The sequence below is a fragment of the Engystomops pustulosus genome, chromosome 6, assembly GCF_040894005.1.
Source record: "Engystomops pustulosus chromosome 6, aEngPut4.maternal, whole genome shotgun sequence".
Classification (NCBI taxonomy): Eukaryota; Metazoa; Chordata; class Amphibia; order Anura; family Leptodactylidae; genus Engystomops; species Engystomops pustulosus.
In genome coordinates, this window is record NC_092416.1 from 71,186,027 (window position 1) to 71,203,229 (window position 17,203).

Below are 17,203 nucleotides of genomic sequence, written 5' to 3' on the forward strand. Positions count from 1 at the left end.
CCTAATACTCCAGCCGATTGTGGCAACTCAGTATCACAATCACATAGGAGGGTAAAAGTTACTTCTAGATTTTTAATCCATTTTTAACACTAACCTTTCATATCAGTTTTGCATTGCTGTATTATTCCATAGAATGGGTTTTTTTTCACTTTTTTTTCCTATAATTGATCAGTTTGCCTATGTCGCTAGCACTTACCGTGTTGTGGTACAGAAACAAAACAGCAACTCTTTTTTTGGTTAGACAGAACTTAACACTAATTGTTTTGAGCAGCTTCATCCAAGCGATGACGGAAAAAATAACAGGCTCCTATGTGTCAAGCCACATTACCGGCCTGTGCTCTGTAGGGCGCGTTTGCAGGGGTTTGGACCTTCTTTACTGCTGTCACCAGGGGAGCTAAAAAGTCTTCATTTTTAGTCAAATTAAAATATTGCCATATTTGTATTGATTGGTTATATATTTCTGGGCTGCCCCTAGTTAATATCCAAAAAATATGGCTAATCGTAGTGTGTGCATGGGGGCAAAATTTGTAAAATTATTGATGAAACTAATTTATCTGATTCTAGTTATTAAACTAAAGTAGAGAAACTAACTTCACCTGTTGTCTGGGATCATGCAGATTGCACAGGTTGGATGGTATTTGGTGACTATTAGAATCTGGCAGCCATTCATCTGTTTGCCTGGCCTGCACCTAACCTCAATGGCTGCCTAACTGGAAGGTGTTATTATAATTCCCTTGACTCACACAGATGTATCCAGCAGTGATCTCACAGCAATGAGCACTATGAGAGTGATCACTTACCTACATGATATTAAATCTGCCTATACTGATGTCCCTCCCACGTCTGGACCCAGCCCTCCCTTGTTGAGTGATCTCAAGGCACTAATTTGATTAAGACGTTCATCTACCCCCAAGTGACTTGAGCCTTTTCCAACTGTGCCAACTCGCTCAGCCTTCTCATGAGTATGATCCTCTAACTGTATAATCCCCCACATACATCAGGTTCATTGTGTGATATCACAGTACAGAGCACCATCAGGCCTGTAAATGGCTTACTCAAGCCTCATGGGAATACGATCTGCTCAGCTGATTCATGTCTCCCAAGAATGTGATCCTGGTTCCCCAACCGTATTGTCACGGGTGTGATGCCCCTGCATTCAGCTCACTCACGCATGTAATCCTCCAACCTCTGTTTTACTCTGGCCCCCTGGGGCTATGATCTCCTAGCCCCTGGCTTACTGTGGCCTCCCAAGAGGATGAGCCCCCAGTGATTGACTAGCTTAGGCCTCCCAAAGTGAGGGAGCATGTAGAAGAGAATTGCATGGACGAGATCTGTATGGAAATGAAGAATTTAGGCTAATGGAGCTCAACCATTTCTAATTTTGTGATGGCAGGAGGATTTTGATTGAAAGTAATTAAGCAAGCTAGCTGTAAAATTAATTAAAGCAAAGGGGGGGGGGGATTTTATTGGATTGGATAGCGATATAGCGGCTGTCAGATGGGGGACGGATGGGGGTGACCTGAATTCTCTGCCCTCCCTCCTCCCACCCGGGACGTTTATGTCACTTTAATCTCCTTACAGCGGCTGGTGTGCATTTGTTTGAAATAATCAAGGAAATATGGTCAGAAATTGTCAGCTTTCAGATCTAATTTACCTGACAGCCTCGCGCTGGAGAGGGGACTTTGTGTCTGTGTGAGTGTCTGTGTCTGGAGAAAGCCTAGCCTGTGTCTGAGTGTTACCTGTGTCATTATGTGGTGTCTTTCTTGGTTTGTGGTTTTATTTGAGCTTGTCATGCTTATTGCTGTGTGGTTGGGACTGGTCAGATACAACCTTGCTGAATCATTCCATTTTTTTTGCCTGTATTCTCCACCTGCCTCTTCCATCCTCTGTAACCCGCTTAGGGTTTAGTATGTATAGGATTAGGAAGGTGACTGTAATTCCTATCCCCAGATGGTTGACAACAGACTTTAGTACATGCAAGAACATGTGTAGCTGGTTATATTTGTTCACAACAATTGTAACAGATCCTGCATCAGATATTGAGAAATATTGGAGATATTTAATTTTCATACATCAGTCCAGTGACTCCTGAGACCTAAACCACCCCTAATTTTATGTAAGATTATAAAAAGATGAAATTACTGTATTATTTTAGAAAATTGAGAATCAAAAGTTTCATACTGTAGATATTGTGACAGTATGTCAGGTGAAAACATATGGATATGAATGCAGTAGGAATCTGGGCTTCTACTAATTATGAGATGCTATGTAGAATTTGGAATGTTTGCAATGAATGTGCAGCACTTTACTGAGCCGCTTGCCACACACACATTTGCCTCCCGAATCCTGACGGTTGGGTCACACAGTGTGTCATGACCCCTGCATCCTGGGTTCCCAACACATCAGCCTCACCCTCTGCCTCTCATCCATCCTCTCACTCTACGATTTATTTCCCTGGCTCTGCTACAGACTTTCCCTGCCAGCACAGGGCACTGGAAAGTGCTGGCGCTGCCAAAAACCCAGTGTGTGCTACAGCTCCCCAAACATCCCTTTATTTTTATTGTTCTGTTAATTACTGTTTAAACTTTAATAAGTCACTTCGTCAGGAGGGGACCTCTAGTGAAGAGATCTGTGCAAACAGCCGACTCGGAGGGACCCGCTTAAATCGCAGCCTTTTCTCCAACGTGGGAATGTTTGTTTAAGATGGAAACCTGTTATTTTAGGGACAGTTACAGAAAACAAGAATTGCGACAGTTAAATTATCAAGGCTGTGAAGCAGACAGCTGCAGGGAGCACAGGAGATGTGAAGCTGTTGAGACACACGGGAACGTAGAGAGCAAGGATTGTGGAGAAATGGAGATGGAAGACACCATCCTTTCCCAGGCACAGACATCGACTCGTACTTGTAAAGAATAAACGTTATATCCCCACGTCTGAGAGAACGCATTGGGGGGAAATGAACGCCAGGAATGTAACGGAATCAGACTGATAAAGTATAGGAGTTCCTGATACTCACAAGCTATACAGGAGGAGTATGACAAGTGCTAGCTAAACTACATACAGATGTATCCATTGATATAATATGTCCTTAACCTAACTGTCAAAGTCAGCTCGGCTACCTATATCATACATTGAAACGCTCACATGAACTCTTAAGGCGGCACACAACTGTCCCCTATGGCTAAGAAAAGCATCTATAAAAAAAAATGCAAGGAAATTTCCATATTCGTGCAAATTGCTTTAAAAGCATTTTATCTTGTCATAAAAAGCAAGAGTGCTGTGCGAGTGATCCTGGCCTGAGATGATTGGACAGCAGTGCACGGGCTGCTAATGGCCATTTTGCTCCAGGGTGGCTTATTAAAAAATTTATACACAAATGCTTAAAATTGCATAAATTATTTAAAAAAAAAAAAAGGAACCAAGTAAGCACTTTAATGACTTGTACCCCCCTTGTGTTCCATCCACATCGAGTGACAATGAAGGAAATACACCGCAGCATTTTGTTGTGTCTCGTCTGTCTCTGTGTGATGCTTTCTTCTTACATTCCATTAGGAGACTTTTCTAAAAGTTGTGTAAAGTTTTCTTTGCTGTTCTTTGACTGTTGTATAGGGAAGTGTACCTCTATGATGCTCTGACTGTTATTGTACCTTTCCTCTTGAAAATTCTGGGAAAACATTAAGCACGAAGCCAGATATTTATTCTTTGATTCGATTTATTTTCGCAGGAGGCGTCCAGACATTGTCCAAAAGGAATTATAGCCTCAATCGCTTAACAATGTAGTGACAGTACAGGACTATACCCTTTACGGTTTCACCCACTTGTTCCCCTCCGTGTGTTGCACTGCTTAGTAGCAGAGTGTCTTCCTTCTCACATTATAACTTGAAACTGATACTTTTCTTAGGCAATTCTCAACACCAATTTTGTTTCAATTTTACAGAAAGTATAGAACATTCCTTTATAGGATGAAAAGGTCAGGAATTTACTTATACGAACAATCCAAATGTGCATGAGAAAGAAATGGCGTCAGGTGACAGCCGAAGGGGCAAAGTGTGAAAAATGTCTTTATTTTACGGTGAAACTATTGTGTGGCAGGATGAGCTACTGTCCTATAATAAAAATGAATGAAAATCCGTTCATCGGCTCTGTCTTCATCTTTGTATTCTCTGCTGTCAACCGAGATACCTTTTCCTTAAAAACGTATACCGTGCAGAGAGAAGAGAGGCATGGATGACACTTAGACTGCCTAGAAAATGCGGTAGTATAATGGAAATAAATTTGCCTAGGTAAACACATTTGCATGTCCAGTTAGTAATTGGAAGATAATTTTGAGTCCGTGTTTTAGTAGTTGCGTTGAGTAGAAGTTGTGTGTCTGTGTGGCGAGCAGTGCGCTTTGTGCTGCACTTGTGTAGCCGTTGTGTATGTGAGATGCCCTAGCAGGCAGGCAGGCAGCGCTGAGCTGGCTGTACATTGATTTGTGTGCATGGTGCAGCTGCCGACCTCTATTGAGGAACAAACATAATCAGCACTGACGCAAATTAGATGGTTATTCGTTTTGAAAATTGACAGAAAAACAATAAAAAAGATGAAATGCTCCCAAATCAATAGATATAATGAAATTCAAATAATCCGAGAGATGAGGTCTCCATGGCAACTGATAATGTGGAAAAGAAAACAATTTAATAAAGGACAGACACACTTTGCAAACAGATTGGCGAAGGGGGGGGGGTTGGTTACTGTGTCTTCGTGAAGGATCACTGTCCGTCCCAAGGACGGCTGCAATAATTAAGAGGGCCTTTCGGTCCAGAAAGTGCAGATTCAGGTTTTAATACACAAAATTATTTCAGGAGCAGTGAATCGGAAAGTCGTTTGTTTTGACCTTCCAGTGAGGCCTGCAGCAGGGCATGGCGGAGACGCCAGGGCTGGAAGGGCTGAGTTATGGCATATTTGTGTTTTTATAGAGCTGAGGGGAGGGGGAGAGGTTAAACAGTATTTACAGCTCACTTGTTTTCAGAAGGAGAGAGAAATCGAGTTTATGGAGAAAAAAAATGCACACATTGGATTGATTATTCTATTCTATTCCATTGTGAGGAAATCAAGGGGACGTTGTGGGTTTTTTTTTTCAGTTTTTTTTCCTTAGTTTATTTGGGGGGAGAAGGGGGGTTTTCAAGGTGTAAAGCATATGTGAATCTCCGGGCCATTGGGATGGACAATGGTGTGATGGCAAATTAAAAAAAATTGGACTTTTTTTTTTTTTTATAGGGAAAGCCAAGAAAGGAGCAGATGGGACACATTCATAGTAGTAGTAACCCATATAAACCATTAAAGTCCTTGTGTTTAGCTAGTAACCAGAACCAATGCACTGTTTGGGCTGCTTCTAAAATATATTAAATAAATTTTTTTTTTTTTTTACCAATTATTTAGAAACATCAGTCAACATGTGACTGTAATATAAAGGTGTAGTAGATAACAGCAATATATGAATCACTGTACTGTTAATGTTTTACTTTAGAGACCTATATATTGCAATAGCAATAGGACGTAGAAGCTAAGTTCATTGATCATATAAAGTCATGGAGGAAGTCCACCATCTTTGAATTCTATGGTTTGAGGACACCAAAAAATCTGTTCCTTAGTAGGGTAATACAACTGCAGATTAAATACACAGATTATTTATTTACCAAAAATGAATGAAACATAGTTTTTTCCAACACTGCTTCAGTTCCTTGATATTGGGTTGAGCTCTGGGCTTTGATTGGGCTATTTCTACCTCATTGTTCCAGAAGTTTTGTGGTTTGTTCAGATGCAACTTTGAAATACCAGGAAGAAGATTGTTCTCATGAAAACTTTCCAAACAAGCAAAATTGTGCAGACTTTTTCTAAAAGCTCTGTCATGAACTTGAACAAGATGTAGTTCTTGTTTTTTTGTTGTAAATGTATGACTTTGAGATACATTTGCTGGAATGACTACTATTGGGAAGGATTTCAACTGTCTTGAATGTTTTCCACCTCATTTTCTGTTAAGATGTCCTTATAAACCTTCCTAGATTTCCAGGCAGCAAATGTTGGGGAAATTATATCATACAGAAGCAAATAAAGTATCAAATGATCTCTAATATGAAATCGCACGAACTCTGAGATCCACTATGGATCACAGGAGAAATTCTCATAAAAAATTGCAAATGATAATTCAATGTTGCCTGGTCTGATCAGTGCATAGGCGTCTGAACTGGTTCCAGCCCTTTGTACTGAACTTGTACCCCGGCCTCACATCTCATGCATTGTGCAAGCTTCATCTAGAGAAGAGGATACATCTTTAGGAAGATATATACGCTCATTTTTCTTAGGCAGCATTCACACTGAATGAAATGTTTAGAAGTCTCGCCAAGGGGTAACTTTATTTCCTACCAGGGAGCTTAGAGATACACAGACAGAGCTATAAAGCAGAGAACAGGGAGCTGACAGCCAGCCCTGCATTAGAAAACCTATAATTCAGTAGGGATGCCAGGTCTGGCCCCCCTTTTCTTTCCACGCCATGATTTACAGATAGTACAAGGGAGGGGACTCATTTCTCTGGCCCGGGATAGAAAGACTAGGACAATCAGCAGATCATGAGAGGGCAGAAATATGGAAGAAGAAAAAAAGTACACAGTAACCTTCTGGAAATAAAACAAAAAGGAAAAATTGTGGCAGAAGTGGAATATATAGGCGGTTTGGGCAGTATCCCTGGGGGCCAAACCTTCTATGGGGCCCATGGCCACCCAAACACCCACCAAATTGCATACTGCCTTCTTCTATGAAATCCTCCTACATCTGTTCCTGCTTTCAATACACATGTATACCAAAGCCATTTCAGGACCTTTGAAGGTCCTCCAAAGATCCCGAAACCGCAGATTGAAAGCAGACAGACTGGACGAATCCTCCATTCCCAGAAAAGCCGATTCTAGTTCCATATGTAGGAATTTAATTCCAGACTTGTTGGGGTTATAATATTCATACAGCCCAGGGCCCATGGCAGTATTAATCCACCCCTGATTTTGGATTATGAAAATATATATATATATATATATATATATATATATATATATATATATATACGGTATATATATATATATATATATGTGTGTGTGTGTTCTGTATTACTGTGGTGTGGGTGACCATTACTGGTCTGAGAGAGAAGCTGCTGAATGGTGCTCCAGAAATCCCACCCAACTTCCGAGATAGATGGAACATCTGTGCCAACGATGCCATGATCCTATAGTTTTGACATACAGGTATTTGTTACCTCTGAACCACTTAGGTGTCCTGCATCATAACTGGTTGAGAACCTTTCTTCATTTATTGTAAATTGCAGATAAAAACTGTAGGATATTTTTGCATCTATACGTTACATAGTCACAGGCCCAGATCCTCCATGATGCATTGTGGGAGTTACCGCAGCACAGAGGATGTTTCAGGACTGCCGCCAAAGATTTAATATTTGTTTGAAATGAGAAACGATTCTCAAATGAATTTGGAGAGCTCTGGAATTAATGTCACCTCCCTTTCAATTTCTGATGCCTGCTGATTTGAATATTTATAAATATCAGTAAATTATTTATTGGGGCAATCTGCCGTACCATTTAACAATTGCCGTTAACACTTTGCTGACTGCCGCTGCATGTGTAATTGAGAGTGTCTCAAGTCTTGTGTGCGTGCAAAATCTTAATGGTAACGTATTTTCTGGTAAAGTATGGGGGCTTTTCAAATACTATTAGAGCATATGTATTCGGATATTGTAGAGGACATACACTTATAGACTTTATAGCACTTACTACTGCGTAACCATTTACACCTGACTGTGCCCATGTAGAGAAGGTACAGGGATTGTGCCAGGGTGACCCCCAGGGATGGCAGTGTGATGAAGGTGACAAGTTCTAGTTTGTGCCAGTGATACTCATGGGTGAGTTGTCTGTACTGCAGAGACAATCAGTTCATCAGATGCAAGCAATTAAGTTTATCTAATGAAAATACACAGGATTAATATTTCATCTGGCTATTTGGAAGATGTGCCACTAACAAGCCGTGTGAATGACAGCTGGAAACAGATGCCCCTCCATTTGGAGAATAAGCCACACACTGTGTCCTTCCAGCTTCCAGGTAGCACAATTCCAATATTTCTGTATTTCAATCTACCATTACTATCATTTGAGGAATAAGTCAGTGCACAAAATCTAGCGTGTAAAAATGTGGCCAAAACTTTATCATACATCTGTTAGTTTTGTGTCTTAGTTTTGTCTCCGTGGATGAGGTATTTTCATAGCCCCGCACACAGAGCACTACATGATCATACTGAATGTACTACTTCGATTTTGTCTGATTCCATTATTTCAAGATGGTTGTAGGGGTCATTTTACTACATGTCAGCAGTCTACAGATATGAGAGTCTGCTTCTATCAGACAAATAATCCAACAATGCCAGCAAAAAAAAGGAAGAAAAAAAAACTATAAAATGGAAATTTCATTGTAGCACATTCACTAAAAGTAGTTCACTTCTGTGAGCGTGAAAACTGACAAGGACATGAGCAGAGGACAGTGGATGTCCAAGGTCACTTCCTGAACTGAAAGCAATAATGTGTTTTATTGATAATCTGGATGGTAGAACGTGTCACATATTGTACACACAAAGAAACAAGGTTTTCTAATCCTACCTCATGAATATATTGGTGTACAGGACCAAATCAGCATTACAAATTCACCTCTCATAGCATTTGCATTATCTGCCTGTGACTTTTTTACCCTCATTTTTATTTGTTAAATTTACCTACATATGCTTGAAAATCTAATAGAAGTTGCACCTAGATAGTGTCAGTCTTTAAAACTTTGGTGAACTAAATAAAAAGGTTGTTTAAGGGGTTTATTTTTTTTTTTATTGTAGACAGACACAGTAAAAAGGCTTAAGCTGCAATACCAGACACAGCCTTTAGACAAATGTGGTGCTGTTTCTGAGGGGAAAACAGACCCATTTCCCATACACTGTATATACTCGAGTACAAGCCGAGTTTTTCAGCACAAAAAATGTGCTGAAAAACACAAACTCGGCTTATACTTGAGTAAAAAAAATCTAAACTCACCTTTCCGTCGCCCCCACAGGTCTTCTGTGCGATCCGTCGGTCAGCAGCAGGTCCATATGACGTCACAGGCACTGACGCCGCTGCAATAGTATTGTGTGTGCTAGGAGCCGGCGCACTCTCTGATGTCAGCGGTTGCGGCTGAAGTCAAAGTTGTGCGTCGCACAGACCTGCTGCACAGAAGACCTGCGGGGGCAGGAGTTTAGATTTTATTATTTTTTTAAAATCAACTGTCTGCATAGCTGGGCGGGGACCTGCCTATATACTGTGGCACAGGTGCTTCTGGCTATATACTTGGCAGGGGCTGGCAGGCTATATACTACAGGGGCAGGCTGGCTATATGCTACAGGGGGCTGACTATATACTACTGGGGGGCTGCTGGCTATATACTACTGGGGGCTTGCTGGCTATATACTGGGGGGGGGCTGTGACCAATGCATTTCCCACCCTCGGCTTATATTCGAGTCAATAGGTTTTCCCAGTTTTTTGTAGTAAAATTAGGGGCCTCGGCTTATACCTGGGCGGTTTTTACTCATTATTGCCACCCACCACTTTACATTAAAAAAAACTTTTAAAAAAATGAACGTTTCTAAAAAAAAAAAAAAAAAGAAAGTAAAGCAGCAAAACTATGTTATTTCAATAATTTGAAAACAATAATGAAAACAATACTGGATCCCATAAATAAATAGAACCTAAATGTTTACAATCTTTTTATTAGCTACGAGATATGGATCCTAAACAACAGTACAGTATAAAAGTAGTAGCTGACAAAGAGCCAGAAGCCTCTCAGGTAGCGCCTTGGATTCTTCCATAGTGTCTCCTTCCAGATCTCTCCTGCGTGCACCTTGGTGGCTTTTGGAAGGCAGGGGCCCATGAGGCAATGTAATTGTGCTGGCATTGTTTTAAGAGGAAGTTGTGTGTGTAAATAAAGTAGTTGGTGAGTTTGTGCTGGGAAAAAGATGAAAACGTTGAGTTTGACAGGCCGGTTTTATGAATGTCTTCCTTATATTGATGTAAAATAAAAGAATTTTTGTTTGGGCTAAATGAAATAAAGCGGGATGTTTATTTTAACAGAGCAATAACATGCTAAGCTCGCTCAACCAGTGCAGAGCAGCCAGTTAACCATTTGTAGTCCAAACCTCTATTTCCCTCTGTTTTAATTATTGCCACCTATGACTGTAATGGGGATGACTTGGACATTACCTACTCTTGTCTAGATCGAGGCCACTTACTTTGTATTGATTTATAGCCAAATTTGTCTTCATGTATCAATGGGATCCTGACATTGTTCTCACACGTTCACCTTCCATACAAGTCTCCATCTAGATGCTGTCATTGCATCCACAGTAGTTTGCTCTAAAATGTCAGATTAGAGGATAACATCCTAAGGGGCATCTGAATTACACCAGTATGTTGCTGACAGGCCTGCTTCTGGATATGTATACTATCAAAGCTGCCTTGCCAGCCAATAGACATACAATCTAACTCACTAGTACTAAATATATGCACAATAGGATAATAAATATTCAATAAAATTTCTTATATTTCTTGGTTTTTACTTACAGAGCAAAAAATGTGTAGATTATATGCAGAATTACACGAATAACAACCATGCAAAATACCCAAAGGTCCAAAGTTTTTGGACATGTTACAAAATGTTCAGTGCATTCAATGTGGCGGCATCTACTCTATACTGAAAATACAGCTGTGGGAATCATTAAAAAAAAAAAAAAAGAATAAAAATGTAGGAAATAGAAAAAAATATAACCCAATACTCTTTGTTTTCTCCTCCTTTAGCTGAAAGAAGTGTTTGCACTGACGGAACCTCAGGAAAGCCGAAGATGGCTGCCAAACGGAAAGGCGGCCTGAAACTAAATGCTATCTGTGCCAAACTGAGCCGGCAAGTTGTATCAGAACAGGGATCAGATACAGGAGATGCTGAAGCTGGACCCTTAGAAAGCAGTGAAAGGGATGGGGAGCAGAAACGAAAAGTGGATCCAACTGAAGCCCTGAGCACTGATCAAAGAAGTGCCGAGGAAGATAAGCGACGTAGGGAAGTAATAGAGAAATGGGTCAACGGAGAATACACAGATGAACCCACTGAAAGGACGAACAAAGACTGCAAAAGAATAGGACTCCCGGAGCTTCCCCCCGAGGGGGTCTATATGGTACAGCCAAAAGGGTGCAGTGATGACGAAGATAACACTGAGGAGCCCAGAGCCCCTCAAGGGACTAGATACCTGGAAGAGAGAGAATCCGAGAGGACAGTCTCCAAGGATGCAGAAGCCCCAACTAAGCTACCCTCAGGAGCACCCTCAGGTGCACCCACAGGTATGTGACTGTACTTAGCTCTCGTTAGTGAAGGTTGATATCCCAAAATCCAAGCAAAGGTTGGCTTTATATATTGTACCTTTACTGGCATTTCAGAAACAACACAAGGAGATTGTATACCATGTATGAGGCGAACACTAGACAGATAAAATGATTGTATAGGAAGGGGGGGTCTGCTATATACACATTATAACACCAATTTATACACATTGAGGACACACTTAAATAATATACAAATACAGTATACAAAAAAATAGTATTATTTATATGAAGCTGAATACTGCACTGGTTACAACAGTGACCATGAAGCGCACCCTCGTCAGTATGGCACCCGCCTTGTAATCCCTGTCTATATATCTTTGTGTGAGTGTTTAGGCGGTCAGACTGTTGGCTTGGCTGTCTGCTGGTTGGCTGCGAGTGGCAGTGCTAGGCTCATAATTATGCATGAAGATATAAACAGAGCTGTTTAATTATCCTTCACCACATCAGTGACAAAGTAATTAACAAACATTGTGAGATCAATGGGAAGATGTGTGACCTTCAACAGACGCCCATAGGAAAGCATTTCCCTCTATGGGACAAGGTGACTTCGCTCATTGTGTGCACAGATAGTGGCATAAAAACACAAATGACTGCAGGAGTACAGCACACACACGGCCACTTCTAGTCAGATCTTGGATCAGGAAAGATTCCTATGTCTTTAGTGTTTTCTTTCCAAATATAGCCAGCAAGTCCTATTTTTATCTCCGAGTCCTGTGTCCCCTGACATCTAACCAAGGGACACTGAGCTGAGCTTTTTCTGCACTGTGCCCAAACAGGGAGGGCTCCATCTCCTTTAATTGCTTTTACACCACAGATATTTAAGATAATGCTGAACAATTAAAATAAAGCCCGAGATCACTTTCAGTGAAAGGAAGTCATCATTTTTGTGAATGATCTTGCTTATCGGCACCAATAGCACGTTTGTAATAGTCAAGAACCGAGTTCACACTGCACCAAATTGTACACTCATCCAATTCTTAATATAACTTAATAGTTTAGTGTATGTTTGACTGTGCGCCCGTGGCTGCTTTTCTGAGTTGGTGTTTTAGCTGTCTATCAATACACATTGTGAAGTCTGTAGCACCTCAAAGCTGAACCTGTATAAATCTGTTTAAAAAAAAAAGTCTAAAATAGGACATGCTCTATATTCATTTACACCTCGCTCATGGTACTGTGGGCACTACGGCCATATAAATGGATGACCATATTGCCCATTGTAGTGAATGTAGCCGTGTGCTACCCGTATGAAAATGGTACAGTATGGATAGCACATGGACGATTTAATACATTTGTATGAAAGGGGCTTAAAAGTGAATCAATTTTTTACATTAAAAAATGTTTGCAAAATGATGCAGTTTACATTCTAATTGACAATTTATATAAGCAATGTTCACTTCAGTACTGTCTACTAGTTTATTTTACCACAATGAAAAAGGACAATGTGTATACATTAAATACATCTCTGTTCCAAGTATAAAATCACTACATATAAGAGAATCCGCCATATCATGCATCTATACCAGCACCAGGGGTAAAAACAGAGCACCTGAAAATGATAGGACACACATCTCAAAACTGGCTCTCTATGGTCTCTTATTACATACACACATAATGGAGTTCATATTGGTAAATCACATAGTCAGATATGGGTGCTTATGACGAGCAAACGGCCAAATGCCGTGTCCACCCGGTCAGGAAGGTTCATGTGCTTGTTGACAACAACTATTATCCACCGTAAAAATTGATGTAATTTCTACACCACTGATACAATACAACGTTAGCATCTTCTATGGCTTACACCATACAGGAGGATGCAGGAGAAAACACTTTTTCTTACACTTTTCAAAAGAATGTCCAAGATCAAAACAAAACAAGTAGCTTACACCCTCGTATGATTTCATGTATTTTACTGCTTAGAAAAGTATTAAAACCAGCCCATCCTCGCACTGGTGACATTTTGTACAGAATCGATATTCAGACGCACATTACCCAGCATATATATATTAGAAATTTCCATACATTTTGACAGATAAGACTTGGCTTCCCTTCCAGTAAAATGATTCTCTTTCCTATTAGGCCAAGATGGGAGAGCAGAGACATTTATGAAAACTTTGTTTAATGTACTGAAAAGCCATCGCAGAGAACATTCAGGGAATTGATTTTCTTGCCATTGATGAACTCCTTTTTATTTTACCAGTATTAATTACTTTTCTCTTTTTTTTAAAGAAATTAATTTAAAAGTCATAAAACCTAGAGAGTGAGCCAGATGTGTGTGCTAGCGGAGGATAGATCAGGCTGTGTTCTCTGCGAATCTGAACATTTCACTTTTATGCATACAGGAGAAGCATCCTCTTTGCGGGATTATGCAGCCAACACTATGAGTGAATTTCTGGGGATGTTTGGGTACACTCAACCCAATGTGAGAGATGAGCTTGCAAAGAAAATTAGCTTTGAGAAGATCAATCCTGCTACCTCAGAGCCAACCTCTGCTGAAGACCCTCTCAGCAAAAGAGCCAGGTTCTCGAAATATGAAGAGTACATCAGAAAGCTGAAAGCTGGAGAGAACCTGTCTTGGCCTGCCCACGTTGTAAAAGCTGAGGAACTCAACTCCAAAACTATACAAAGCAAAGAGAGCGCATCAACTCTGCAGCCACTAACCAGCAGAGGCCCGGGACATGAGGCAGTCATTTTACAAGAACCCAAAACTACTGTTTTGCCTCTGACGACAGCTGGCAGCTCTCAAATGCAAGGCCTTATGTCTCGATCTTCCAAATATGACTTTTTTATTCAGAAATTAAAAACTGGAGAGTCGTTGCGACCACAAAATGGAAACACCTACAAAAAACCCTCCAAATATGACCTGGAGAATGTCAAGTATCTTCACCTTTTTAAGCCCGGTGAAGGCAACCAAGACATGGGCGGTTCTATCGCTTTTAAAACAGGAAAGGTTGGCCGTCCTTCTAAGTACGATGTGCGCAATATCCAAAAACTCACTCCACTCAAAGCTGCAGCAGTTGTCCCCAGTATATCCCCTGCTCCTCTCACAAGCACCCCTACCACTCCAGTGCCCGCATCCGAGCAACCAGTCACATTGCCTTTCAACACTCCTGAATATCTAAAGTCAACTTTCTCAAAGACAGACTCCATCACTACAGGAACAGTCTCCACTGTTAAGTAAGTACCTGCCATGCATCTAAATTCCAGATGGGCTTTTACATTACTCATAAATATAGACATTATCTATAGACATAAATGGTACATAGAGAGGCATAGGACACTGGGCATACAACCTACATGGTGGAAGAGTAGAGGAAAAGTATTTCTTGTAAAGCTTGTATGATGAGATGGCAATGAGTAGATAGGAACACTGCAGACAGATGAAATGTATGAGTGGAGGTGAGTGTTGCAAAAGAGGGGGTTGGGGTGGAGGGGGTTAGATTATGGTAACAGAGAGTTGAATTAATTTGGGTAATTTAACATCCAGATCCGGGAGTGTGGCATGAGACGGAGCTGGATAGGGAGCTAAGTGGACTCTAACCAGCTCTGGCCTGTCTTTCTCACCAGGAATGGACTCCCCCCAGACAAGCCCCCCGAAGATGTAAATATTTACCAGAAATACATTTCCAGGTAGGAGTGGTTTGTATGGAGATGAGAATGTTTCTGACTTTAGGACCATATGACATATGGCCGTGTGCCAGTTTTCACCCACATCCAATCTAACACTGCCGGAGTCAGCCAAACACCATACCCAGAACATTGCTTTTTTTGTGTATATGTGAATCCTCTTCTGCGCCATTTCCATAGACGTTGTACATTTTTACCAATCCATGACTAGTTTCCTATCTGCATAAGATTATTTCACCATTGTCACATACCGCATGTCTTTTCATTGGTAGTATGGTTACCTTTGTAGATTTTCTGGCAGCCAACACTGCGGTCATATTCACTGTGCGTATCAGTACCGGGAGCATTACCACTGCCTGGACCCGGAGTGTAACTACCAGGTAATATCATCTGGTCCCTGCGTCTGTCTTGTAGTAATAATGTAAAGTATATGTCGCTGGCATGAGTTATGCATACGAGTGACCCGTATTTTTGTGGGGTTTTTTTCAGAGATTTACTAGCAAGCAAGATGTTATTCGACATTACAATATGCACAAGAAACGAGACAATTCTCTGCAACATGGATTTATGCGTTTCAGTCCTTTAGATGACTGCAGTGTTTACTATCATGGCTGCCATTTAAATGGCAAAAGCACACACTATCACTGCATGCAGGTAAGTCTTGTGGAACAAAGGGTTAAAGCCACACATGCATGTTTGTATGGGGCAGATTTTGCTACAATTATTTGAGCCCAAGTCAGGAGAGGGTTAACAAGGAATACAACATTAAAAGGACTTATACTGCTCCTTCCTACTGACCCATTCATGGTGCACGAATATGTCCATCAAACAAGCACACACATTTAATATACTTACCTGTACCTGTTCTGGAGCCTATTCTGGAATATTAAAGCCCCTTTAGTCAGAAGTAAACGGTGATAATCTGAACCCCTGCAATTCCGATAACAGGTCATCAAGCTTAAAGTAACCAATCACAGTGCAGTTTTCATTTCTTTCTAAACATTAAAGCTGTTCTGTGGATCATTACTACGAGCAATAAAGGCTTTTTTTCTCATACACTTCCATAGGGAATATGTAAGCCTATACAACCAAATATATAACAATAAATACATACTTAATAAAATAAATACAAAATGTAATATATACATAATAACATATTTTTTAAACTGTATTTAAATTTTGCCCACAATGCTGTGTTTGTGCTACCTATAGTCGGTGGGAATGGTCAGCTAGAACTGCTAGGAGACCCACGTCTTATAGAATGGAAGTGTTTGATACATACAATATAGAGCCAGCACCCAGCTTTATTATACAGTATACAAATACACCCCACCCAGGCCTATGATACTGCTAAGGGAACACCCTACTCCTTGATGCTTCATGCAGGTCGTATCTAGCCCAAATACACAGACAACACCCTCCTATATTCTGCACAAAGGTGACATCTTAATATACCCCTTACAGTCCTCTTAGAATCTATAGATTTGTGGCGAGGAAATAACTCAATACTTTATATATATATATATATATACATATGCACAGCACCATAAAATTAATCGTGCTCTATTAATAAAATAAATAATGGTGTCCATTGTCTGAGACATTCAGGCTTCCTTTCCTCATTCCATTAGCACCACAGCCAAGATAGTGGCAAATACGTGGATGCACCTCCACAGAAAAGGAAAGTGCCTTTAGCTGTATTCCTTCATAACTGATCACTGTGGTTTACAGGTGATCCTTAGATGGGGTGCAAATAGGGCTCATGAACACAAACAGGAAATGGGGATATTTTTACTGCACATGACCATGGATTCCACACACATCCCTGTACACAGGCCACATGAGATAGGAATAGCACCTGCACTTAGGAGGTTGTGGCTTGGACTTTCAGTTTCCCTTGTCATCGAGTTGTTTGCGGCCAGAACTGCAGAACGTCAGCTTAGTCTGGTAGCTAAATGCAGTAGTGATGGGGTATTATGGCGGCTTTGCCCAAGTCATGTAGTTGGCTCGTTTTAGGGGTCACTGCTTAGTGCTGCTGGTTACTGCACACTTTTCCATGCTAAATTAAAGGTAAGAGGAGCCGAAGCAACAAGATTTGT

General features: G+C 40.7%; 1 protein-coding gene across 10 annotated transcripts in view; it reads left to right on the plus strand.

Annotated features, from left to right (window-relative positions):
• The window catches only part of CASZ1 (castor zinc finger 1), a 180,860-nt gene that overhangs the window by 151,544 nt on the left and 12,113 nt on the right, over window positions 1-17,203 (plus strand). For 9 of the 10 annotated variants that reach the window (XM_072156451.1, XM_072156450.1, XM_072156449.1 and 6 more), the window contains 5 exons: window positions 10,905-11,438; window positions 13,820-14,654; window positions 15,045-15,107; window positions 15,394-15,484; window positions 15,594-15,758. In XM_072156451.1, the coding sequence (XP_072012552.1) occupies window positions 10,949-11,438; window positions 13,820-14,654; window positions 15,045-15,107; window positions 15,394-15,484; window positions 15,594-15,758 (1,644 nt within the window). In that variant the 5' untranslated portion in view covers window positions 10,905-10,948. The remainder of the gene's footprint in view (window positions 1-10,904; window positions 11,439-13,819; window positions 14,655-15,044; window positions 15,108-15,393; window positions 15,485-15,593; window positions 15,759-17,203) is intronic. The other variant, XM_072156447.1, reaches the window with a different exon arrangement.